General features: G+C 37.8%; 2 protein-coding genes across 2 annotated transcripts in view; both read left to right on the forward strand.

Moving 5' to 3' along the window:
• The first annotated feature begins 507 nt into the window (after window positions 1–507).
• CALM2 (calmodulin 2) lies at window positions 508–8,516 on the forward strand. The gene is made up of 5 exons (XM_022573911.3): window positions 508–659; window positions 6,205–6,348; window positions 6,443–6,549; window positions 6,968–7,103; window positions 7,861–8,516. Exons 2-5 carry the CDS (start codon window positions 6,279–6,281, stop codon window positions 7,887–7,889), a joined length of 342 nt encoding a protein of 113 aa, XP_022429619.2. The 5' UTR covers window positions 508–659; window positions 6,205–6,278; the 3' UTR covers window positions 7,890–8,516.
• Window positions 8,517–12,546: 4,030 nt separating this feature from the next.
• Window positions 12,547–24,758, forward strand: part of STPG4 (sperm-tail PG-rich repeat containing 4) — a 44,943-nt gene continuing 32,731 nt past the window's right edge. Inside the window, exons 1-3 of the mRNA XM_089922493.1 lie at window positions 12,547–12,567; window positions 14,382–14,438; window positions 15,598–15,855. Coding sequence (XP_089778619.1) covers window positions 12,547–12,567; window positions 14,382–14,438; window positions 15,598–15,855 — 336 coding nt within the window. The remainder of the gene's footprint in view (window positions 12,568–14,381; window positions 14,439–15,597; window positions 15,856–24,758) is intronic.

Here is a 24,758-nt window from a genome sequence, read left to right on the forward strand (position 1 = left end):
TGCTTTAGAAGAATACCAATTCCAATTAAACTTTCTAGTGTGCTAGATTTGCTTTTTAAAAATTTGTGTAAAATTAGACTTTCAAACGTATTCTGAAATATTTTCATATCTTAAACTTGGGGGCAAGTTAGCTTAGCTTTGAAGATAAGATGTGTGCATTTTCTGCCCACCTGTGTTTGGTACTAAGGAGTGTTGAACTAAAGTTTATGGAACAGGGTGAACCTTGAATGTTTTTTTTGTTCTTAATATTTATTTATTTATTTATGGCTGGGTTGGGTCTTCGTTGCTGCATGCGGGCATTCTCTAGTTGTGGCGCACACTGGCTATTTATTGCGGTGCACGTGCTTCTCATTGTGGCAGCTGCTTGTGGAGCACGGGCTGTAGGCACACGGGCTTCAGTAGTTGCAGCACATGGGCTCAATAGTTGTGGCACACGGGCTTAGTTGCTCCGCAGCATGTGTGATCTTCCTGGACCAGTGGTCAAACCCTTGTCCCCTGCATTGGCAGGTGGATTCTTAACCACTGCACTGCCAGGGAGGTCCCACCTTGAATGTTTTTAAACTTGTTTCTGTAAGTGTTAAACTACATACTCTAAAGCCACTTAACTATTTCTTTGATCTCTTTGTAGGCTGACCAGCTGACTGAAGAGCAGATTGCAGGTGAGAAATTACTTACTAGATTATACCCATCGGATTTTATTATAAATTGATTCGCTGTTCTCAAAATAAGGTACTTGTAAAAAAAAAAATAAATAAGGTACTTGTATGACAGAATTAACTTTGATCTATGTAGTATATGGTAACAAATGAGTGTAATACAGTAATTGAACCTACTCTGGCAAGTGAGAAAGTAAACTTGACTATGAAAGATGTGTGGGGCTAACTGTAATTAAAGACATGTTTTTAGGTTATGTAGATATACTTTTGAGCCTGGTAGGGGTGGTCTTTGTTTTTCTTAGAGATTATCTTGCTGTAAAACATGAATTCTGGGCAGTTTTTAACACTTCAGCTTCATATCAGTCTCCATAGGAAAAGAGGCCAAATAATAGTTAATAGGTAACTCGAAATGTAAAATCAGAAAATGAATGTTGAATTTACCCTGGTTTAAAGTAGCTAATATTTTAACTTTAGAATTGCATATATGGTCATTCAGGGAATAACCATTTCTCTAGTGAAAAACTTAGATCCAAAAGTTAGCATTCTACTTTACAGATGTAGTCATTTGAATTTTATCTTAAAAAGCAGTGACAGCTGTTGAAATCAGTTTTAAGTTTTGTATCCTTTGATTTGCTATGGAAGTATGTGAAATTGCTACATAAAACTTGATGAGATGTTGTTAATATGCCAAACCATTAGTACTTTTTTTTTTTTCCATTAGTACTTTTGATTTTATTCTACTACTTTGAGATGGCTAGTTAACATCAAAATGTTGGGGAAACTTAATAAATGGTGTTTTGTTTTTTTGATTGCAGTGTTGAAATGCTTTTCAAACTCTATTCGTTGACTTTGATTTATAGACTTATTAACAAAAGCATCAAGCAGTTTTGACTGCCATAGTTTTCCTGGTAGGCAAGGAATTTCAAGAGCTCAAAATCACTAAAGCTTTTTTTTTTTTTTTAATGCTAGAATAAACTGAGAAACCCAGTTGGAACTGAGCTATGTAGCCCATTTAAAGTAAGCTCCACCCCTCATACACAAATTTGGTGGAGCCAGAAATCATTAGTCTCCTCAAGTACTCATCACAAAATAGTATTTGCTAGGACTGTGTAAAGTAGAAAGCTATTAGCATTAAGGACCAATTTAAGCAGGTTTTATTTTTATTTCTTACTGTGTGCATTTGACTTAAACTGGGAATTTGCTTTTTAGGGTTGGTAAACTTGCACGTATAGGGTGTGTTGAAGTAGTCAAGCACAGCTTTGGAAATAATTTCTTTCTTCATATATAAGTGTATTGATGAAATGTAGATTATTCTGGAATAGTTTTCTATATAATGTCTTGAGGAAATGACTTGGGGTATTATTTCCACTCTTAAGTTCTTACCTTTTCTAATACACCTGTCTTTGCCTTTCATTTCTCGGTTGTCCAAGTCAGGTAGTTCTGCATGGCACAGCATGTTCACTTCAGGATAGAAAATGTATTCCTCAAGGTGCCAGTCACATAGTTGATGCTCATTACTCCTCTCCCAAACACACATGCAACTAGTTTGTGTCTGTTAATATAAGAGGCTCAATCCTCTGGCTGATTGCATTTTTGTGAAGAATACTTGTAGTTCATGGAACATTGTCTTTAAGATAAATTCTGTCTTTTCATTGGTTCCTATCATACAATTAAATTTCTAGTGAGAGTGGTAGGAAAATCTATTTCAGGTTCTTTCCATACCCTGCCTTTTCCTAGGCTTTTAATAAAGCTGTTCTTGGACCCTAGGTTTAGTGAACCTTTAAGGTAGAGGAGCCAAAGCTTTTATGCTATTAAAATAAAAGTCCTGTGAAATTGGGGACCTTTTTATTTACTCTTGTATCCCAGTACCTCCCACACAGTAAGGACTGAATAAATATTTCTCTTTTTTTTTTTTTTTTTTGCCATTTACAGTTTTATTAAATTCCCTTAAACTTTGAATAAATATTTCTTTGAATAGATAAATTTTCAAAGAGGTGTGTCACACATATATGTTCTAGAACAGTACCTACCCTATTCCTAAGAATTATTCTGCCTCCTCCCAAAGTCCCCTCTCAATACCTACCTTTGAGGTGAAGGCAAAAAATATTTTTAATCTGGTAAATTGTAATTGCTGGTAACCAGTTAATATCTTAGAGTCTTAGCTCTACTTATGCTAACGAGCTTCATACATATAATGCAAGGCTGAATATACTAAGGTACTTTTTCAGTTGGCTTTATCTTCATCTGGTAATCATTACTACTTCAGATTTGAAATTCCTCTAACAAATAAGTCTAGAAAAAAGTATGCTTATTGTTTAGGTGAAGTTCTAGAGTTGTTTACGTTACCTTGGTCTTAAAGAGCAATCCAGAACAGTCTAGTGTGACATCACTAACAAGTTAGTTTTGTTGATGACTCTGCCATGATGCCATTAGTTGTTGGTATTTAATATTTAAAGGAAAAATAATTTTTTTCTTTAAAGAAATTTATGCCTAAACCATTAAACTTTTAAAGTTCAGTGTAGGGATAAAACTTATTTGATAAAAAACTAATCTTACTCAACAATAAAGGTTTGGTACACGGCCTTTAAAGGATTAATAAGTTCGGAATTTTTATAAATAAATAGAAATTGATAAACAGGCATTTGATTTTTCTTGTGATTGTTTTATGATGACCTGTTTTAATAGAATTATAAGTTTATGTAAAAAATATTTAGAAAGGTATCCTGGGGTTGCTAATGAACAAATAAAACAAGTAATAGTATGATTTCTGAAAGTTTCAACTTGGGCATAACTAGAATGGATTTGGGGAGGTTCCATCAATTATGTTGCAGATAGCTGTTCTGTGACATTCAGGACCTGTTTTCTTATCGTGAATTGAGGTTTTGACTCCTAGGTTTATATTCAACTCATTCCTGGGAAATAACTGTTTAGAATGATATGCTTCTATACATTAAGATTAAACTGTTCTGAAGCACAGGTGGAGAGCTATAAAAGCAGGTGAAATAAAATTGTACTTTTCAGTTTATTATTTTAAGTTTTTGCAGGTGTTTGTGCCTCTTTAGTGTAAAAATACAAATAGAGATTTGGAATAAACCTTGACCTTCAAAGTATTTTTATTCGTTCCTTTTTGTATGCATGAAGTAAACACTAGTTACAGCATAGAAATGGTTTTATTTTCTGCTTTTCACTTATTCCAGCAAATATTTTAAGAGTTATTAGATGTTTAAACTTCTTGAAATTTAGAACACACATACATAAACTTATAGCATGCATCTTTCAGAATTTGTCCTTTAAGTTAAATCACGTAGTAAAATGATTATGGCTAGTTATACTGGGAATTTTTGTACATGATGGTGGTGTTACACGATAACTGTATTATAGTAGACAATGTAATGTAAATAAATACAAATCTCTAAGTACTTTAATTTTCTTGGAGCCTAAGTTATTAGGTGATAGATGCTACTGTGTTCCGAACCTAATAGTTTATATATTTCTAGACAGTATTTGTACATCCTGTTTTTTTAAAAAACCTGAGTGTAAAATGGAAATGTTTTCATCAAATTCTGCTATTTGTAGGACTCTGATTTATTTTTGTCATTGGGTTGGTCTAGGTTAGTACTGCATATTTTCTTAAGATCAGTCAGTAGTTTGGTACTAAGCTTCTGATATCAGGTGAGTTCCTCTGAAGACAAGTAATATTTAAATGAAGTGGAATGTTTAGCACTCAGTAGTAGTAAGTGGCACTTACTACTTACTGAGTGTAGCAAACTGTAACTAGTCAGTGATACCTGGTCTAAAGCTAAGCAATTAAAACAATCAAAGCAGAAGAAAATAATGCGATAATCCCAAAAGGTAATAGGACTCAGGTAGTTGTGTGGGTAATTTTAAATAAAGAATCCATTTGGAGGCTATTGTGATAGTCCAGATAAAAGATGATAGGGTCATTAGCCAAAATGTTGGATGTAGAGATGAGCAAAGAATCAGGCAGTATTTAAATAGCAGAATTCAGCAGGCCTTGACAGGTTTCAGGGAAAAAGAATTAAGGTAAGGTGGCTTTTGTTTGCATTCCTAGGGTTGCTGAGGAGTACAGAATTGATTTTCATTAAGTCTTCTTGAGGTCAGCCAGGGAAGATGTCCTGTAGGAGTGAGAAATAAAAATATTATGTTGAGAGTGATGAGTGGACTAAAGATGTGAAGTCTTCATTATTAGTGGGCACAGATGAGATGGCCGAGGAGAGAAAAAAGGATAAGAAAATTGGTCACATCTATATGTAAGAGACAAATAGGAGCAAGACCCTTTGGCAGTAGGAGGTAGAAGGTAAATTACTGTTGTGAAAGCCATGAGAAGTTTGAGAGTTTTCCAGTGTAGCTGTGGATGCTGCAGGAAAATGAGACCATCTTTTTCTCGACATTTATTAAGTACTTATTTGCCAGGCATAGTTCTAAGTGCTTTACCTATCCTAATTCTTAAATTTAGGAAGTAGGTACAATTATCCCCACTTAACACACATGAGAAAGCTGAGGCAGAAAATTTGCCCAAGGTTATTTATATTACTAGTAAGTAGCAGAGCTGGAATTTTTTAGCCCAGGCAGTTGAGTTCCAAAGTCCGCTTTTAGCTTCTGTGCTGTATGCTTTTGTGTTTGCTTGCTGACTGGGCCTAATATCTTTGCTAGCTTTGTTAACTAGCTCACTTATATGCCCTTGCACTACCAAATTAAATCTCTGCTTTAGTTTCTCTATATTCAGGTATTCTGGACTGTTGCTCCAGTAGCTTTCCATGTAATCTAGTGGTGAATTGAAAGCAACATAATTTCACAAGAAGATCGAAAAGATTTTAGGCAATAATATATCTCACTCTATTATAAGCTTGGGATTTTATATTCTGAAGAAAGGTCTAAATTTTGTTTTCAGTGATACAGTACTTAGTTAAAACTGGCCATTCATATCTTGATCATCCCATTGTTAACATCATTGTAGATTATTTGGTCCCTTCTATCTTCCAGAAAAGGAAGCTGGCCTATTGCAGGTTGTTCTGAAATTAAAATTTTTTTCTTTTTAATTTAGTAGGTGATTAAATAGACTTAATTTAAACTTTGGGGATTACTGTAAGTAGTACAGTTGCTATATAGAAGTATGTATTTAGTAACAGTAGTTTTCCTTTTCTATTCTGAGTATAGGTTAGATCTGTAATTTTGAGTTGTGTTCCACAGAGCAGCTTCAACAGAAAATAGAGAAGCCAGTCATCTGGGGCTTTGAGTGTTTTCCTCTTTCAACAATAATTTGACTCTTATCTGGACTAGATTTTGAAGTTCCCTGTAAGATTTTAGATGAAAAAACTCTCAGATCAATACATGAGCATATGATTAGCTAAAAATGTTTGAAATACCACAAGGTTTCCCCACCTAATCCTTCAGGAATCAAAATCCCATTTCAGGTCCTATCTCTCTATATATGTTTGCTTTGACGGTTGATGAATACATTTCATTTAGGAGGTTACTTTTTTATTGTTAACCTGTACATTTGGATTGTGGTCTCTCTTTCAAACAGAATTCAAAGAAGCTTTTTCACTATTTGACAAGGATGGTGATGGAACTATAACAACAAAGGAATTGGGAACTGTAATGAGGTCTCTTGGGCAGAATCCCACAGAAGCAGAGTTACAGGACATGATTAATGAGGTGGATGCTGATGGTAAGTCTTTTTAGTTTCAGGGTTTGGGAAGGGGGAGTTGAAGAAGTGGCATTTAAGTTCTGTTGTAATGTTTCAACTAAACAAACCATTTCAGGTAATGGCACAATTGACTTCCCGGAATTTCTGACAATGATGGCAAGAAAAATGAAAGACACAGACAGTGAAGAAGAAATTAGAGAAGCATTCCGTGTGTTTGATAAGGTAAGTATCCAAAGACTGGATTTGTTCAATTTTAATTTGAGGATAAAAAGATACCAGGACCTCTTAATCTGTGAAGACTTGTTTTTCTGATGATTTACCAACATATTTTAATATCAAGCAAAAGCTTTTTAAGAATTCAGTGTAGATGGAGGTTTCCAAATAACATATATATTGCGTTAGTTTTGTAGCGAAAGAGGCATCACTTGACTTTGGAACCAAGAAATTGTGATTTCAATATAGAATATCCTGCTTGACTCTCAGTGCCATTTAATATATAGGTCAGCTATTTGTAAACTCTCTTTAGTTTGTACAGATTACTAAAGTATATTTTGCTCCCTAATGTGAAGTTTAATAAACTTCTATTCCAACTCGTTACGTCTATAATTTTGCTTAGACATTTTACTACATTTTTTTGTAGGATGGTAATGGCTATATTAGTGCAGCAGAGCTCCGCCATGTGATGACAAACCTTGGAGAGAAGTTAACAGATGAAGAGGTTGATGAAATGATCAGGGAAGCAGATATCGATGGTGATGGGCAAGTAAACTATGAAGGTAAGTCTTTCATTGTCACTGCCGTATTCTGTGTTTTGACTTTAAGGTAGAGGTTCTTGTTAGGTATCTGATAGGTCAAAATTAGTGACATTCCCCCCACCACCAGAATTGGAGATGCTAAAACAGTTACTGATATTTACCAACCTTTTGCTATCAGAGTGTTGTGCACAGATTAGGCAACATCATTGTCACCTGAGAGCTTTTTTATTATCAGATCCTGTCGCTTTACTTAGAATCTACATTTTAATAAGATTCCTGGGTGATTTCATAATGCACATTAAAGTTTGAGAAGCACTACACTCCAAATTATGATAAAACAATTTTTGTTAACAATTGTGGAACAGTGTGAAAAGCTTCTTCAAACTTATTTCAAGATCCTCAAAGTTAAGGTGACTTTCTTTCATTGGATTTTCCTTCCCTCTAATTAGCTTTAAGTCTAAAATTATACATGCTTCAGTTCAGAAGTATCATATGTGATATTGAACTAAGAGCAAGAATGCTTTTTATTTGTAATAGCTTATCTAAAGCATTAATTTGGTTTATTCATTAATAATCATAAATAATTTTGGTTTATGAAGGTCCAGCCTTGGCAGTAAACTAGCTTTCTTCTGTACTTCATGATAATTTTGAGGAAAGAAAGGGGAATGGAGACTGCTCAGTGATTGAGTAAATGTGATTGGTTTTGTCAGACTTTTGCCATTGACTCAACATTTTTGTGTACTTCTGACTCAACATTTTTTGTGTACTTCTTTTTCAGAGTTTGTACAAATGATGACAGCAAAGTGAAGACATTGTACAGAATGTGTTAAATTTCTTGTACAAAATTGTTTATTTGCCTTTTCTTTGTTTGTAACTTATCTGTAAAAGGTTTCCCCCCTATTGTCAAAAAAAATATGCATGTATAGTAATTAGGACTTCATTCCTCCATGTTTTCTTCCCTTATCTTACTGTCATTGTCCTGAAACCTTATTTTAGAAAAATTGATCAAGTAACATGTTGCATGTGGCTTACTCTGGATATATCTAATAAGCCCTTCTGCACATCTAAACTTAGATGGAGTTGGTCAAATGAGGGAACATCTGGGTTATGCCTTTTTTTTTTTTAAGTAGTTTTCTTTAGGAACTGTCAGCATGTTGTTGTTGAAGTGTGGAGTTGTAACTCTGCGTGGACTATGGACAGTCAACAATATGTACTTAAAAGTTGCACTATTGCAAAACGGGTGTTTTATCCAGGTACTCGTACACTATTTTTTTGTACTGCTGGTCCTGTACCAGAAACATTTTCTTTTATTGTTACTTGCTTTTTAAACTTTGTTTTAGCCACTTAAAGAAAATCTGCTTATGGCACAATTTGCCTCAAATCCATTCCAAGTTGTATATTTGTTTTCCAATAAAAAAATTACAATTTACCCAACTGTTGCTCTGAATCTGAGTCATTTACTTAACTTGAGGTTAAATAATTTTGAGAATCAAGTGGGGAGGTGGTTTCTACTTGGTATAATTTAAGTTTAGATAAGTAATTTTTTTGACTACTTAAGACTGTTTGGTTTTTAAATTATACTTCCTTCAAAAGGTTTAAGTGAAAGATTAAGAAACGTTTTGTAAGTGTACCTAGCATAGGGACTGGCATAAGGTAGGTGTTCAGTGTTGCTGCCTACCTTTTTAATATATTTTTCAACTTTGGCATTTGTTTATCCATATAGACTTCAGCCATGCAGTGATTTTTTTAAATGTTTGTGTTTAAAAACACAAAAAATCCAAATGGGGGTGGGTCATTATGTTTTGCCTCTATTTTTTAATGTTTTACTCAGTGCTTTTTAATTCTGCTACCAGAAAACAAAGGAGAATTTTCAGTTGTGCCTGCCTGTCTGCAACATACTTTTACAAATAAGGTATCTTTAGTAGTGGGTTGACAGTAACTAAACCTTGTTTTAGTATTTGCTTGCTTCTAAACTATTGCTTACTCTGTAAACTACTCAGGGTTTCTGTTTTTCTAACTACCTTTTAAATACTTAAGGAAAGATTGCATAGCAAAGCAGAGCCAAGATTAAAACATTTAAGTATAATTGTTACTTGATTATTACAGCCACAAGGTTTTTAATTTCCCAGGGGCGCAATTTGTTTACTGTGCATCTTTGACTATTTTAATATCACTGTTACTAGTTCTACAGGAAAATGGAAGACTGGATGGTCAGTGAAGGAAAAGAGTTAAGTATGTTTTAGGTAGGATGAGGGAAGTTAACAGGAATTGATAGGCAGGCAGTACTAATTAGGAAGAGCTTCATTAGATAAGAGTTTAGTCAAAGGTGGGAGAAGATTCATGTGTCGAGCTGTTGAGGCACAGTGATCTCCAGAATATTAAACATGGGCTTTGGAGTTTCATTGCAACAGTATTCAGATCATTGCTCTGTATAACTTTGAAGAGGTCAGTATTACCTGAGCCTCGGTTATCTTACCTGTAAAATGGGTGTGATTTACCCAGCTGGTTTCTAACTTTGTTTTTATAATAATGTTAGGTAAAGCACTTAGCATAGTTCCTGGTATTTGCATTAAGTGTTCAATCTATGCTGTTAAATCAGTTATGATCCTTGTAAAATGAGGGAATTGGGCAAAGTTAATATTGGTGCTTTTGCAGTTCCAATAGTTTGAAGTAAAGTTGTTGATAACAAGGTGGAAGGGGAAAACACATCTTTGGGGTACTTTGTGTATCATGTTACTGATTTTATATTCTTGTAATCTTCATGAAAATCACACAGTAAGCATTACATAATCTTAAATCAGGACTATAATTACCTTATCTTCAAATCTTACCCGTGTTACCTGTTTTATATTAGCATCATGGTAATTGATGATTCTTTTTCCAAATACTGTCTGTAGTATGTTTGCTTTCAGATGATTCTAACCTAAACATCACTGTTGCAGTTAAAAGTGATCCTGGAATATGTAGAATATGAAGTATTTTACCTAGAATTTTTATTAAAAATCTGATGCGTGGCAGAGGCACTGTTGATCTCTACGTAGTCTCGTATTTGCAAAGAGAAATGGTTCCCCCCTTTAAAACTGCTGTAATGATAACCTGAAAATAAATCTTAAATTTTTCTCAGTGATATTATGCAAGACAGTGTTTTCTTAAGGGGACATTTTGTTTATTCTGCATACTTAGTCTGCTTTATTGGTGAAGTCCTTGAAATCATTTACCCATGCTGTTTCTATTTTTGCGATACCCAAAACTATTTTCTCATCTAGGTGTTTCCTTATATTTCACACCGTGCATGGGTTTCTGGACTTCTCTGTACCTTTCATCATATTCAGTCTCTAGGGTACCAGTCCCTAGTCTGCTGAGCCAGTTTTACAGGCTGAGCCAAAATAAGAAAATGAAATGAGGTACAGTGATGGACTGGCTTAATCAGTTCTGTGAAAGTTCTGTTTTTTACTTGTCTCTTGGTCTTTTTCAGTTTTTGATTTCAAACCTGGTGCCTGGCTCCTCCCCTCCCCGTTTTTCCTGCTATTTTTAAGGCTGTGTTGAATTCAGAATCCCAGTATTTCAAGAGAAATTTAATGGCGTCCTCCTGTCTCTTGCTACTCAGAAAGTCACCTGCAGAATCACCTGTGAGAGCTTGTTAGCGATGCGGAGGGTTAGGCCCTGCCCTAGAATCTCAATCAGAATCTTTATTTTAACATTATTTCCTGGTATCTGTATGCACATTAGTTTTTGAAAACCACTACTGTAGTCCATCCTCTGGTTTTATTTATAAAAGGAAAACTTAACAAATATTTAATTCTTCCTGTGTTCAAAGGGCTGAGAATTAAGACAAAAACCTGTGTTCTGGATATGTTTAAAATTAGGGGGGAGACATGATTTGTCACAGTGCAGTAAAGAGAGGAACAGGGTCCTTAGGGGTACGAGGGATTAGGCCTAGGAGGACTTCTCAGAGGAGCTGACCCTTGAGGTTTGCCAGGCCACTGAAGAAGAGAATAGTATTTCAAGCAGAAGGGCTAGCATATGGGGAGACAATAGAAGTGTGAAGATGGCATGTTTGGGATTTGCAAGTATACATCAGATCATGAGGTTCTAATGAGGTGAGACTGGATTGTAAATTTGTAAATTTTGCTTTTGTCCTAAAGGCAGTGATTATATGTTTTGAATGCATTGTGCCAGATGTGGTTCCAGACATTTCACTCAAGTTAATCACCCTATGTAGGTACCAATATATTATCACCTCCTTATAGACAAAGAATCACAATAAATCAGCAAATGCAGCCAGGGAGAGGAATAATCAATGCAATGATGACAAATAGAGGTCAAGTTTGCTAAAAGCCTGAAAAATCCCCATTGGATTTGGCAACTAGATAACTGGCTAGCTTAGTTACTAAATGCAATTTTAACTGAAAGGTGCCTGCACATGTCAGATTAAGATGGTTTTAGGAAAGTATTGAATCCACATTACTCTTGAAAGTTTGTGAACGGAAGCAGAAACTTCGTGGTGTAGTGGACAGTGGGGCACTGGAGTCAGATCTGGATTTGAACTCTGGCTCTGCCACTTCTGTGTGATGCAGAGTAAGCTATGCTAAACTGTCCAAGGAAGCGTGTTTCCTTGTTCATAAATGGGATTAACACCTACTTCACAGGGTCGTTTTGAGGATTAAATATGTGTGAAATATCTGGAACACAGCAGATACTCCATAAAATGGAATTGTTACGCTTAAGGGGACGTTTGTTTTTAAAGATGGTAATGTTTATAGGTTGAGAAGCTACAGCCAGGAGAGGTTGAAAATGAAGAGGGTCTATACGGATGGTAAAAGGTAATCCGTGGTTTTACAGCCTGTTGTGTCTAGTACTCACTCCACTTCTCAAAAGTGACACCCCCAGAATTTCCATCTGGAGGAGTTTAGAAACAATCTTAGGAAGTGGGTGCTATCCAAGGGGGGAAAGTGGCGGAGGGGTGGAGGTGGTTGTGGGATGAATTGGGAGATTGGGATTGACATGTATACACTAATACGTATAAAATAAGTAATAAGAACCTGCTGTATAAAAAAATAAAAAAATTCAAAAAATAAAGTGGGTGCTGAGGTTGATTTTTGCCTTAAATCTATGCGTATCAAGCATGAGGTGATTTGGGAAAGGGCTGATGGAGATCCTGGGGCGCTTTAGCCTTTGCAGGCCTCCCTTGGCGCAGAAACTTGTTGCCGAGGGCTCTCTGGTGACTCCCGCGCTCTTTAGGTTTCCTTACCACGCATGTGCCTGACGGTCTCGACCCATTTCCTCTGAGTGAGGCTTGCTGCGGGCCCTTCAAGCGTGTGCTCGCCTCCCTTCCCCCGCATCCGGAGACGAACCTGACGGGTGCCCTGCGCACGCTCAGGAACCGGCAGACTGAGGCGCCTCCTGGCAACCGGACGCCAGCCTCGGCCTAGGGAGCGAGGCGGCAGCAATGGACCAGCCAATCATGGCCATCGCCTCTGCCGCAGTAAGGGAAGAAGGGAGGCGGGGCGGCCTCGGTACCGCCTTCCTTCCCTGCCCTCCCACCTCCACAACAAAGTTCCCCTCACCGAGCTCCGCCCCAAGTCCCACCTCTCTCTAATCCCGGGCTCTGGCGCCCCTCCGCTTCTTCACGTCGGCGCCTGCGGTCCTTTCTTCCCGATCGGTATTTGAGTGCCACTTCGTTTGCTCTCCTCTTCCCTCGCTTTCCCTTATCCTTCACATTCGCCCTTTGTTTTCTGTGTTGTTCCCCCCACCCCCTTACCTGCTGCTAATTGCACTGGACAACTATTTTAATAGGGTAATTAGATTTCTTTCATTTTCCCCTCTGCCGAGAGAATGCGTTTGTCCTTCCTTAGTCTATTGGACACGTTTTTGCCCTGCTTCCTACTTTAGTATTTATAAAATATTTGAAAGTATCTTTGTTTAGTTTTTAAATAAATTTGGGCAAGGGATGTCTAGCCCGTCTTGTGTAAAGTGATTCACCCCGAAGTGAATTGGAAGTGGGAGAATAGGTGAAGTTGAGATCACCTGTCTTGGGCAAAACAAAACAGCAGCTGTCAATTACCTTCCTTTAGATGTATCATGTTTACTTCTCCCTTCCCACCTCATTTCCTTGGTCCTAGGTAGAGGTGGAGACCTGTCTCGACCTGCCTGAAAAAGTTTGATTTCTGTGACTATATATGTGCAACAGAGAAGATTCAACATAAATCTAATAAAGGGAATGTATAGGAAGAAATTCAGACTTAGCAGTGCGTATGAAACAATGCTTTTTTAGGGAAATGCCTATATTTCATAGTAAAACTAAAGCCCAAGGGTACTTGTAAGTGGCTATAAGTTGCTAGACAGGAATAATTAATTATATCTGTTGACTGATTAGATTATTATTTTTAATGCCTTGTTGCTTGAGATAATCTATATTTCATAGTAATAACAAAAGTATTCTAAATGAAAGTAGAACTCAATATTTTAATGATTTTTACCTACTGGAAATAGCACAAAAGGAAAAAACTAAACAACCGTGTTCTGTTGACAGTGAAGCTGAAACAAATATGGGATAATGAGTGGGTGTAACTATGGAAGACAAGAGCGTCCTTGGAAACTGAAGAATATCAAAATAATCTGCTTCTTAACTTGACAGATGAGATGTTAAAAATAAAAGCTGCCACTTACTGAGCCCTGGTTGTGGGTACAGGTTTTACAATGCCTTATTTTCATGCCAGGCCTGGTGCCTTTTTTTGTATTCCTAAGAGGAAGCTGAGGTTCATGAGGGTTAACTTGCCTAGTGCTCCTAGCCAGTGGCCGAGCTGGAGTTCAAGCCCAAGTCATAGCATATGTAAATCCAGGAAATGGCAGTGTTCAACATTTGCCATATCGCCAGGAATTTGTATCCCAATATCCCGTTAATTTGATGACTATACATTTTTACCTTGAGCTCCCTAAGCCATAAATCTTAATAACAATTATACTAACACAATTTTGGGTTCATACAACTCTTTTCTTCCTAAGAGCACCAAATTTTTTCACCTCTAATTATTCTCATGACATCTCTGTGAGATGGGGATGTTTATTACTCTAATTTACCCAAAGGGAATTTAGATGTTTAAAAAGCACTTAAGATCATAAAATAGTAATTTAAGGAAATATTACAGGCAAAATTTATCATTATGTAGCTTTTATTTTAATTCAGGCTGACCAGTTTGGTACTGGTATCCATTTCTTCAAGTACATGTTTTATAAGTGATATTTAACTTCCAGGGATCACTTCTAAAATGAATAAGCACATTTTATGTTTATTAATAGAAACCAAGCCGGAAGTCATCTTTTGAAAGAGAAGGATGGTGGAGAATAGCATTAACAGTATGTATATTTTCTTCCTTTCCTATTCAAAGTATTCTCATTTTTATTAGTATTATAATCTAACCTGATTAAGTCACTAATACTTAATTTTAAGAAAACAATGGTTGTTCAAATCTACATGGGCCTTAAAAAAAACTACATGGGCCTTATTTCATATTTATAATTTTAGTATCAGCATATGACTGAGAAACTAACTTTAAATTTTGAACGCAGTAAAAGCTTGGAAGTAAAACAACTCTAGGAATCTAGGTGTTTTACAGGATATCTTGATAAAGTCAACCTAGTTTATGACCTTGGTGAGATTACACAAGGAAGAAAAAGCATGCATTCTGGAAATGTGTTTGATTTTGGTCGTTATCTTACTTAGATAAAAAGTAAGAGTCTATGATAACTTTTGTTAACATGATCAATGTATGAAAACAAGACGGTAATATACAAAAGAAAGATGACTGGAAGATCTGCCTCTCAAGATACATTGTTTCTATATGGCAGAAATATTTTCTGTTCACACCTTTCTATAACAGAGGGGCCTCAGGAGCTAAAGCCTCCTTGGAATTGAACTAATTTTAATGGTAGAACTGAGCTGAGTGCTCAGTGGGAAGATGGCCACAAAAGCAGCAGCAACCAAACTGTCAGGTCTGGCCATTCAGCCATACTGTGGTAGTGATTTGAAAGTACCAAACCTCTTATGGGACTAATTAGGCCATGTGTTCTGCCAATTCATCCTCAGTCTCGTGTTATTATCCTTTAGCTTCCCACTTGAGGGCTAGAAAGAAACACGTGGTATCTACTAAGCAGAAGTAGGATAACTTCTGTTTAGTCACGAAGCTTATCCTGAGGGGTCTCATGAGAGGCCTGACATTTACAGTCAAATTGAATCTCAAGTTTAAGTATCTCTGAAGCTGCTTTTTAAAAAGTTAAAACTTCAGCTATGGCCGTAACCCATTTGCTATAATTTAGCAATTGTCTCAGAAAGGAAATCATCGTGATTGTCTTGAAATATTGTTCTGGCGGGACTGTTGACTCTATTTGATAGAATCTTATTAAACTGTAAAACAAAGAGAAATGCTACTTAGGAGTGACCTTTGCAAGAATGATGCTTTAAGAGATGTTAACCAGTTTACACACTGACTTTAAAAATGATGTCAATTCTCCACAGAACACTCCTAATCCTGGCACTTACCACTTGAAAACTTTTATTGAAGAATCTCTATTAAATCCAGTGATCGCAACATACAGTTTTAAAAATGAAGGAAGGAAAAAACCACCTCTTCTGCAAAGAAACGATCTGGTACTAAATGACCTTCCCCAGTACATGCCTCCTGACTTCTTGGACTTGTTAAAGAAACAAGTGGCCACCTACTCGTTTAAAGACAAACCACGGTCAAACCCCAGCACGCTGGTTTACAGAGATCAGGTAAAGCACTACTAGCAGCTGGCTTTGTATGGGAAAGCTACCAAGAGGCCCTGAGGAAAATATTCTCTATACTTAGAGTGTATCTTCCCCAGGAGAAACTGAAAACCTGTAGAATGCCTTATTTCATCCAGAAATCAAACAAAGGGCTGTCTCATTTGCAAATATATCCAGCAAGGTGTATCCCCGTGAGACCTCCTCAACCTAAAGTGAGCGCATGGGGAAATTTTTTTTCCCTCGCTGGGAACTGTTGGCAGGATTCCCCTGACTTGGGGTCTTATCTGTGATGGGCCCATGCTTCTGGTCTCTTCAAGCAGTTGATATGGTGTGCCCTCTTCTTTTAAAGAGAAAACTTTGCCTTTCAGTCAGTAGTCCTCTTATTAGAGCGTGAGTATAACTATACACCATAGGGAAGCTTTTGCAAGAATTTCTTGTAGAAATGAGCACCCTGGTACCAGGAGGGTCAGGATGTACTCCCAGCTCACCAGTTCATGCATCACATTGAGAATACAGAGAACTGCTTGCTTATAGCCCTGGGCTAGACTCTTCTGAGGGAAGATGTTCCTGACTTGGAAATATTTAAATAACAACACAAGAGCCCATAGATCAAGTACTGAGATAAATAGTGTAAGAGGAAATGCCAGGGGCTGGGATTGAAAATCTGGAAGGCTCCCTGGTTTGAGTAGGACTCAAGCTGGACCTTGGATAACATATGACATTCGTGTGACTCTTAACGGTTTGCTGTGAGCTTCCACATATATTCTCCTAGTAGTTCGTCACAGGCATTCTGAGATAGGCAAAACAGATGTTAATCCCCATTTTGCAGATGAGAAAACTGAGGTGAATAGAGACGAAGTAACTGGTTCTGAGGCACATAGCTAATAAAGTGCGGAGGCAGTACTTTTAATGGAGAGCTTCTGAGCCCCAATTTGGTGCTTTTCCCAGTCTACCTTGCTCCTCTGGCGTTGAATGAGGGGCAGGGTTTCAGGGGGTGGAATCCAAGGGAGGCGTTTCACGGGAGGGGCAGAGCACTGTCTGGGGCCTGCCCAAGGGCCAGAGTTGGGACTTGGACTTTGTTATTTGGGACTTTGGGCCTTAATGTCTCCCATTTATAAAGGAGCTAATAATAGTATCAGTCTTCACCACCTTATCAGAATAATATGGTGATAACCTGAGAAGATGCATTGCCACAGGAGGTTGAATTAAATGGAAGGAGTGTGGTTAGTAGGGTGGACAAGGAATCTTCAGCAGGATGAACACCTGTTGTATCCAACCGTGAACCCTTCCTGCAGCTTTGCAAATTATAGCTTTGAAACAGGACAGGATGATAAACGTTCATGGGATAAATCTTATCCCGTTCAGTTCAGTGGCTGAATACAAACACTAAATTAGACTTTTATGACTTGGTGTCAGGTAACCAGGCAACGTGTGAAATTGTTCTGGCCACCTCCAATACAAAATCATTCTTCGTTAGCCTCCCTCGCCATTTACTTCTCTTCTGCTTCCTCTCTTCTGGCTTTTAGAGGTTTCTAAGGGTAGGCCCAGGCCCACTGGTGAAAGGAGAAAACATAGATGGTTGGTATTAGGCAAAATTTAAAGCTTTAAAAGACCAAAAGAGTGTGGCTTACCCAGGGGGATGGATAAAAACCTTCTGAAAACATACTTTTCCTGTTTCTTTCCTTTCTTTCTCCTCTCTCTCCCTACCTCCCACAAAGGCTTGAGCTCCAGAAACTGGAAGAATTAAATGTTTTCCTAATTTTCTGTTTCAAAGGCATATAATAATATATTCACGAGAGGAGAGCTATTCAGATGTAACCCTGTTTAGTGACCAATAAAATTCATAATTCTGGTAAAGCAACTATACTCCAATAAAAATTAATTAAAAAAGTAAAAGAAATCCCTGCCTACTCTAAGGCTGTACACATATTCTCCTATGCTTTCTTCTAGAAACTTTATAGTTCTATCTTTTGCATCTAGGCATATGATCCTGCTTGCATTAAAGTGTATGAAGTGAAGGAGGAGAAAAAAATTCATAATTCTGTTTTTTTAATAGAACTCAGTAAAATAATAATTGGAATTCGAGGTAGATACAGTATACATTATTGTTATTTATTAAGATAGAATAGCATTCTCAAGCATCATAATTTTTAATAGAATATTCACATTATACCTTGTTAGTGCTGTCCTTCATTTGTAAGAAAGTTTTTCCTATTTTAAACACCTTTATTCTGAAGCATGTAACTCAAGAGGAGAATCTGTATCAAAGAATCATATGTGCATAGATATATTTATATTCACATTTGAATGTGCATGTGTGTATACTCATCTATATCTGGCTCTTTCCAAAGAGTATTTGATATAGACCTACAACTTTTATAGTCATTTTTTTCTTATTAGAGAAATAATGTTTTTATTTTAGAATATATGTACAGAAGTGGGACTTTTCTCTCCATTATATAATTTTATGACCTGCTTTTTCCCAGTGTTGCAGTCATCCCAGTAACCCCTGTGTTACTCCACCTTATTTCTGGATGATTTTAGCTCCCTTTGCACCCTGTCACTCTTTTCCACTACTCCTGTCATAATTTCAGTACACACGTAGATGATGATTTTCCAACGATCTGGCTTCTCAGCTCCTTGAACTCTCCTGCACTTCAGCCCTCACTCCTTAAATTTTTTTTAACACCAATCATTTCTACCCTCCTTAATTTCAGTTGCATGCATCCCACTCTGATCACTGTCCCCTGATCTTCCGCCTTGCCCACTCTGGTATCCCAACCTCAACAATTTTTCTGTTCCCACCCAGTCTACAATCCATTGATCTCACTGTTGCCCAAAAAATGAGTTTGCCTCCTGGTGGGTGTCGAACCAAAAGATACAACTAAGCCAAAGAGAGGGAGGAGGAAGGATTTATTACTTGCAGCGAGTTAGGAGAAAACAGGTATCTTTCCCAAAGCAGTGTCTCCCTAACAGCAAAATTGGGGAAGTCTGAAGCTAAAGGTACATGCATATTCATGAGGGGGCTTGAGCAGAGGAGAATTCAGTGTAGGATCAGGGCAAAGGTCGACAGAGTCCAAGCTTCATCCTTCTATCCTCCACCTGGGTGGAGGCCTTAGTTCCTGCAGAACTCAAAGACGCGTATCCAATTGTTACGTATACCCCTTGAGGAGGAACTGGGACTCTGTTTTATTGCTGACCTATTGTTCCTTGACTGTTTTTCCTTGTTCCTTCATTTCCTCACTTCCCTTAAGATCATTAATCACCGAGGCCAGGCTTAGATCACAAAATGGCTTAGGCCAAAAATGGCTTCTCTTATGTCAGGAAAGCCATGCCTCGTTCTCTTTCTCTGGGGACTCTCTACCCTATCTGCTTATACTACCACCTTTCATTGCCTCTCAACTTTCAGTGCTTTCCTTCCTTTCAAAGCTTAAGTTAATGATTAGAGTTATTCCCTGCACACGCCCTCAATTCCCTGGCCCCTGATGGCTCATCTTACTTGTTTGGCAAAGCCACAACCCTGGTCAAATCTCTCTTCGAACTTTGAACCTGCATCTGTGTAACCAAATGACTAGTCTCATTTTAAATTCTTCACCTCCTGTGGGCCCAGAATGGACTTCCCTAGTCTGTTTACTCTCCCATTCTCCAGGGTAGCTTTCTCTCACATCTCCCCTCTTTCCAAACCCCTGACACCTCCTCCTCAATCCTCATTCTTGTTTTCCTCTTCTCAGCCTTTTGGCCGGTTCAGCCCCTCTTCCCTGCCCTCTTCCTGTTGGAACGCCAGGCACACAACACCTCTTCCCCATCTACACTCACTCCTCGCTGATCTGATTCAGTCTCAAGGCTTTGAACACCAGTTATTTGTTTATAATTTCCGAACGTGTATCTCCCGCCCAGCCTTCTCTGTTGAACTCCAGACTTGTATATCCAACTGCCTTTTTGACTTCTCCATTTTATGTCAAAATTTAGGGTTTCTCACCCTTGGCACTACTGACTCTTGGGTCAGGATAATTCTCCGTGGTAGGAGGCGGTTCTGTGCTTTGTAGGATGTTTAGCAGCATTTCAGGATAATTAGATGCCAATTAGCAGTCCCCCCCTCCCCATTGTAACAACTGAAACTGTCTCCAGACATTGTCCAAGTGTCCCCTGAGGAAGGGGGGAACCAAAAACCAAAAAAACGCCCCTGATTGAGAACCTCCGGGTTCAGGCTTTGTGACAGTCGGTGTGATCTCTGAGTGGCTGTTTTCAGGGCCAACAGGTTGATGGTGGATAGGCTTCATTTGTGACCTCATCTCTTGTGTCACCCCTCACTCTCATCCTGCCCCACTGGCCTCATCCTGGCTGCTTCTTGAATTTGCTACTCTCACTCTTACCTCAGGGTCTTTGCACTGGATGTTCCTTCATATGCTCTTATCCCAGACATCTGCATGGCTTATCCCCTCTCCTTCAAGTCTTTGTTCAAGTGTCACCTTCTCAATGAGCCTCATTTAAATTGGCCACCTGACACTCCTGACCTTCCTACCCTGCTCTTTCATGGTTTCCATAGCACCTAGAGCCCTCAGTATACTATATAATTTATTTGCACTTTGCATTTATTATTTGTTGTCTGCCTCCTTCCGTGAGAGTGAAGCTTCATGAGGCCATGAATACTTACCCGCTTTGTTCACTGCTACATCTTTGCCTCTAGAACAGTGTCTGATGGTTAATATTTGTTGAATGCATGAATGAATTAATGATTGCTTACATTTCTGAAATCTGACTCGGCCTTACTCATTTTGGTTCCTTGGATGTGTGACTATCTTTGACTGTGTGTTGCTCGTTCCCACCGAAAGGTTGTTTTCATGAATTCCCTAAGATGAAAGCCTTTTTCCTTCAGAGAAATTTGCTTTTGGTTCTGCTAATACTTAGGGGAGCTACCAGTTTGGTGCCACTTGAAATACACTGCTTATGTATTCTTGGATCACTCTAGTGATGGGCATTTGGACTGAATCCATGAAAGGAACCAGGCCACGGTTAGAGTCTCTCAAGGATGTGTTTCTTCCCCCTCTCCCAATTCTCCTTAGCACCAAGACAACTCTTTTTGCAGTCCCTAGCATTGGGGTGAGGTGGTAGGTTTGCTTTCAGGAAGTCCCCTTTTACGGCCTCCAACTCCTGTTGGTAAGACTTCCATTAAATCAAGGACATTGATGGTCCAGGCTGTGGCCTCTGGATCCTTCTAGGGCTCTGAAGTTCACTCAAACCCAGCTCTGTTCCTCTGCTGAGTTTAGTCTGGACCAGCATACATCCTCTGAGCAAAACTGGGCCATTTGCCTGTCTGGTTTCTTGCTGTCTCTTGGTTTGGGGGGTTTATATTCCTTAATGTCATCAATTTCATATCTTTTTAAAAGCTCTTGTCTATTTTTAGTATTTCAACTCTCATTTCTAGTAGTTGTCTGCAGTGGGAAGTTTCTTCATCCAAATAACCTAGCCTGCCATTAGCAGAAAGCAGAACTCTTTTTTTCCCTTGGAAGTATATTGTGAATCTTTTCCACACCATCATGTATTCTCTACATCATTTTAAATAGCTGCATAGTATTCTACTGTAAGGACATAACCTAATACTAATACTTCATATTCAGTCATTTCCTGCCTTTAGTCAGAGAGTGGAGTTGTTGAGGAAAGGGCATGTAGATGTCTAAGTCTTTTGAGATGCATTGCCAAAATGCCCCGCAGAAAAATTGTGCCCCAGTGCCACTCCACCTTGCAGAGTATAAGTCCAGGACCATTTAAAATGCACTGTTTATGTTTTCAACTGGAAACCTGGATCCAGTGATTTAAATGGGGAAGTTTAAAGCCTAAGCTTGAAATCAACATGGTAGGGGAGTTTCAGAGCAACCCAAAGTCAAATAAGTCAGTGCCAGAGTTTCCCTACAATGAAAGGGGCGAGGAGAAGATGGTGACTCTGCCCCAGTCTGTAGGCAATGAGTCAGTACTGGCCAAGGTCAGCCAATGCAGAAGAGTAGAGTGCTATCAGGTAGTGAAGCTGCAAGGGAGTTTCAAGAAACACTGACCACTAACTGCATGGCTTCAACACTCTTGTATCAAAGGGTAAAAATGAGTCATGCTCTCTTATAATGCAATTGAAATGGACATTCTGGTTTAAAAATGAGCCAAGGCACCAAAAAAAATCTATTAGAACTAAAAACTGAATTTGGTGAAGTTGCAGGGTACAAGATTAATATACAGAAATCTATTGCTTTTCTATACTCTAATAATGAACTGTCAGAAAGAGAAAGCAAGAAGACAATCTCAGTTAAAATCACAGCAAAAATAATAAAATACCTAGGAATAAACTTAACCAAGGAGGTGAAAGGCCTATACTCTGAAAACTATAAAATACTGATGAAGGAAATTGAAAGTGATACAAAGAGATGGAAAGATATTTCATGTTCATGGCTTGGAAGAGTTAGTATGGTTAAAACGTCCATACTTCCCAAAGAAATCTACAGAGTTAATGTAATCCCTATGAAAACACCCATGACATTTTTCATATAACTAGAACAAATAATCCTCAAATATATATAGAACCACAAAAGACCCTGAATAGCCAAAGCAATCTTGAGATAAAAGAACAAAACCGGAATTATGACTCTCCCTGACTTCAGACTATACTACAAAGCTATAGTGAGCAAAACAGCATGGTACTGGCACAAAAACAGACACATAGATTAATGAAACAGAATAGAGAGCCCAGAAGCAAACCCACGCACTTACGGTCAGTTAAGCTATGACAAAGGAGGCAAGAATATACAATGGGGAAAAAGACTGTCTCGTCAGTAAGTGTTGCTGGGAAAACTGGGCAGCTACATCTGAAAGAATGAAATTAGAACATTTTCCCACATCATATACAAAAATAAGCTCAACGGATTAAAGACCTAAATGTAAGACCAGAAACCATAAAACTTCTAGAACAAAACATAGGCAGAACACTCTCTGACATAAATTGCTGCAATATTTTTTTGGATATGTCTCCTGAGGCAAAGGAAACTAAAGCAAAAATAAACAAGTGGGACCTAATTAAATTTAAAAGCTTTTGCACAGCAAAGGAAACCATCAATAAAATGAAAAGGCAACCTACTAAATGGGAGAAAATATTTGCAAATGATATAACCAATAAGGAAGGTGTTAGTATACAAAATAGATAAACAGTTCACATAACTCAATATATAAAAAAAATAAAACCCAAAACCAAGACAATTAAAAATGGTAGAAGACCTGAATAGACATTTTTCCAAAGAAGACATACAGATGGCCAGCAGACACATGAAAAGGTGTTCAACATTGCTAATGATCAGAGAAATGCAAATAACAATGAACAAATGATACGAGCTAGCAGTTCACAAAGAGATATACCAGTTGCTAAAAAACATAAAGTGATGCTTGACTTCCACTAATTATTAAATAATTACAAAAGAACAAAAGCAGGTAGACACAATTTTTTGCCTGTCAGATGATCAACAATTTAAGTTGGATGATACCCATTATATTGGCAAAGGGAGGTACAGAAAGAGATATTCTGTATGCATACAAATTGTTGCAAGTATTTTGGAGGGTGGTTTGAAGATTCTTGTTCATATTTTAAATGCACATAGGGACCATTCCACTGTCAGGACTTTACCCTAAAAATGGTCTTTTAAAAAATATATTAATTTTATTTATTTAATTTCTTTATTTTTTTGGATGCATCAGGTCTTAGTTGCAGCATGCGGGATCTTTCGTTGCTGCGTGCGGGCTTCTCTAGTTGTGGTGTGCCGTCTTCTCTCTAGTTGTGGCGTGGGTTTTTTTTTTTCTCTCTCTAGTTGTGGCGCACCGGCTCCAGGCACACCTGGGCTCTATAGTTTGTGGCACACAGGCTCTCTCCTTGAGGCACGCGAGCTCAGTAGTTCCTACAAATAGTCTTATGAAAGTACAGTGAGATATTTATATAAAATACTGCAGCATTGTTCATAAATTTATCTAACTAGAGGGCTAGTTATATAATGCCACAACCATACAATGCTGTGCTACCATTAAAAATAATGAGGTATATCTATCTGTGTTGATATGGAAGCACCTCCAAGATATATTATTAAATGAAAAAACTCAAGGAACAGACCAATATTTATAGCATAATCCCATTTGTAAAAATAAAAACAAATATATATACAATGTTAAATGCATACTTGTTTTCTTGGGTGATACTTAAGCAATCATTAACAGTGTTTCCATTTAGGAAGCAGAGGTTAGGTAGGGGGCAAAGAGACTTACCTTTAATTTTTTTTTCTTTCTATAGATTTGACTTGTTTTCAGTGTGCAAGTAATAGTCTTTTCATTCATGTTCATTTGTATAAATCAAAAATTTTTCCAACTAATATTTTTGCTATTATTTCTTTTCATTTTCCATTTTAAAACTTATTCACTTCCTAGGCTATTTCAATGAAAAGCACAATTAAACAAAATTTAAAATTGCCTCAAACTTCTGTCTAGGTTAGCTTCAGCATTGTCTTAGAAGATGAAACTTATGTGAAAAGAAACAAATGTGGTGATTCTGCCCACCCCTCCCCACCTCCCAATATCTGTTTTAGGTCAAAAGGAGGTAGGCAGGATGGAATGGCACCTCTATTAACTCAGAGAATGAATCCAAGGATCCATTTGAATGTGTTCAAAAGACATCCTTGAACAGCTGATTGGGAGATGATGGTTGAGAAAATCTAACCGGTTAATTGGTTTTTCTTAGCTGTGTTCATAACTGTGATCAAGTATCTCTGAAGACATGTTTATTTGCAAAGTGCTCCATGGTAAAATAATGGCTGAAAGAATGAATTTTCAACAGGATGGTTTTTCATTGAGCAAGGTGTCAACAGAGAGAAATTTTGTGCCTAGGAGGGGGC

The sequence above is a fragment of the Delphinapterus leucas genome, chromosome 13, assembly GCF_059928025.1.
Source record: "Delphinapterus leucas isolate spDelLeu-1000000601 "Yukka" chromosome 13, BTC_Dleu_Yukka2, whole genome shotgun sequence".
Lineage (NCBI taxonomy): Eukaryota > Metazoa > Chordata > Mammalia > Artiodactyla > Monodontidae > Delphinapterus > Delphinapterus leucas.

Bases quoted from the DNA above. Each gene is read 5' to 3' on its own strand.
- CALM2 (XM_022573911.3), top strand. From the start codon at position 6,279: ATGAGGTCTCTTGGGCAGAATCCCACAGAAGCAGAGTTACAGGACATG. The intron at 6,550-6,967 runs GTAAGTATCCAA...ATTTTTTTGTAG, and splicing joins CATTCCGTGTGTTTGATAAG to GATGGTAATGGCTATATTAG. The intron at 7,104-7,860 runs GTAAGTCTTTCA...CTTCTTTTTCAG, and splicing joins TGGGCAAGTAAACTATGAAG to AGTTTGTACAAATGATGACA.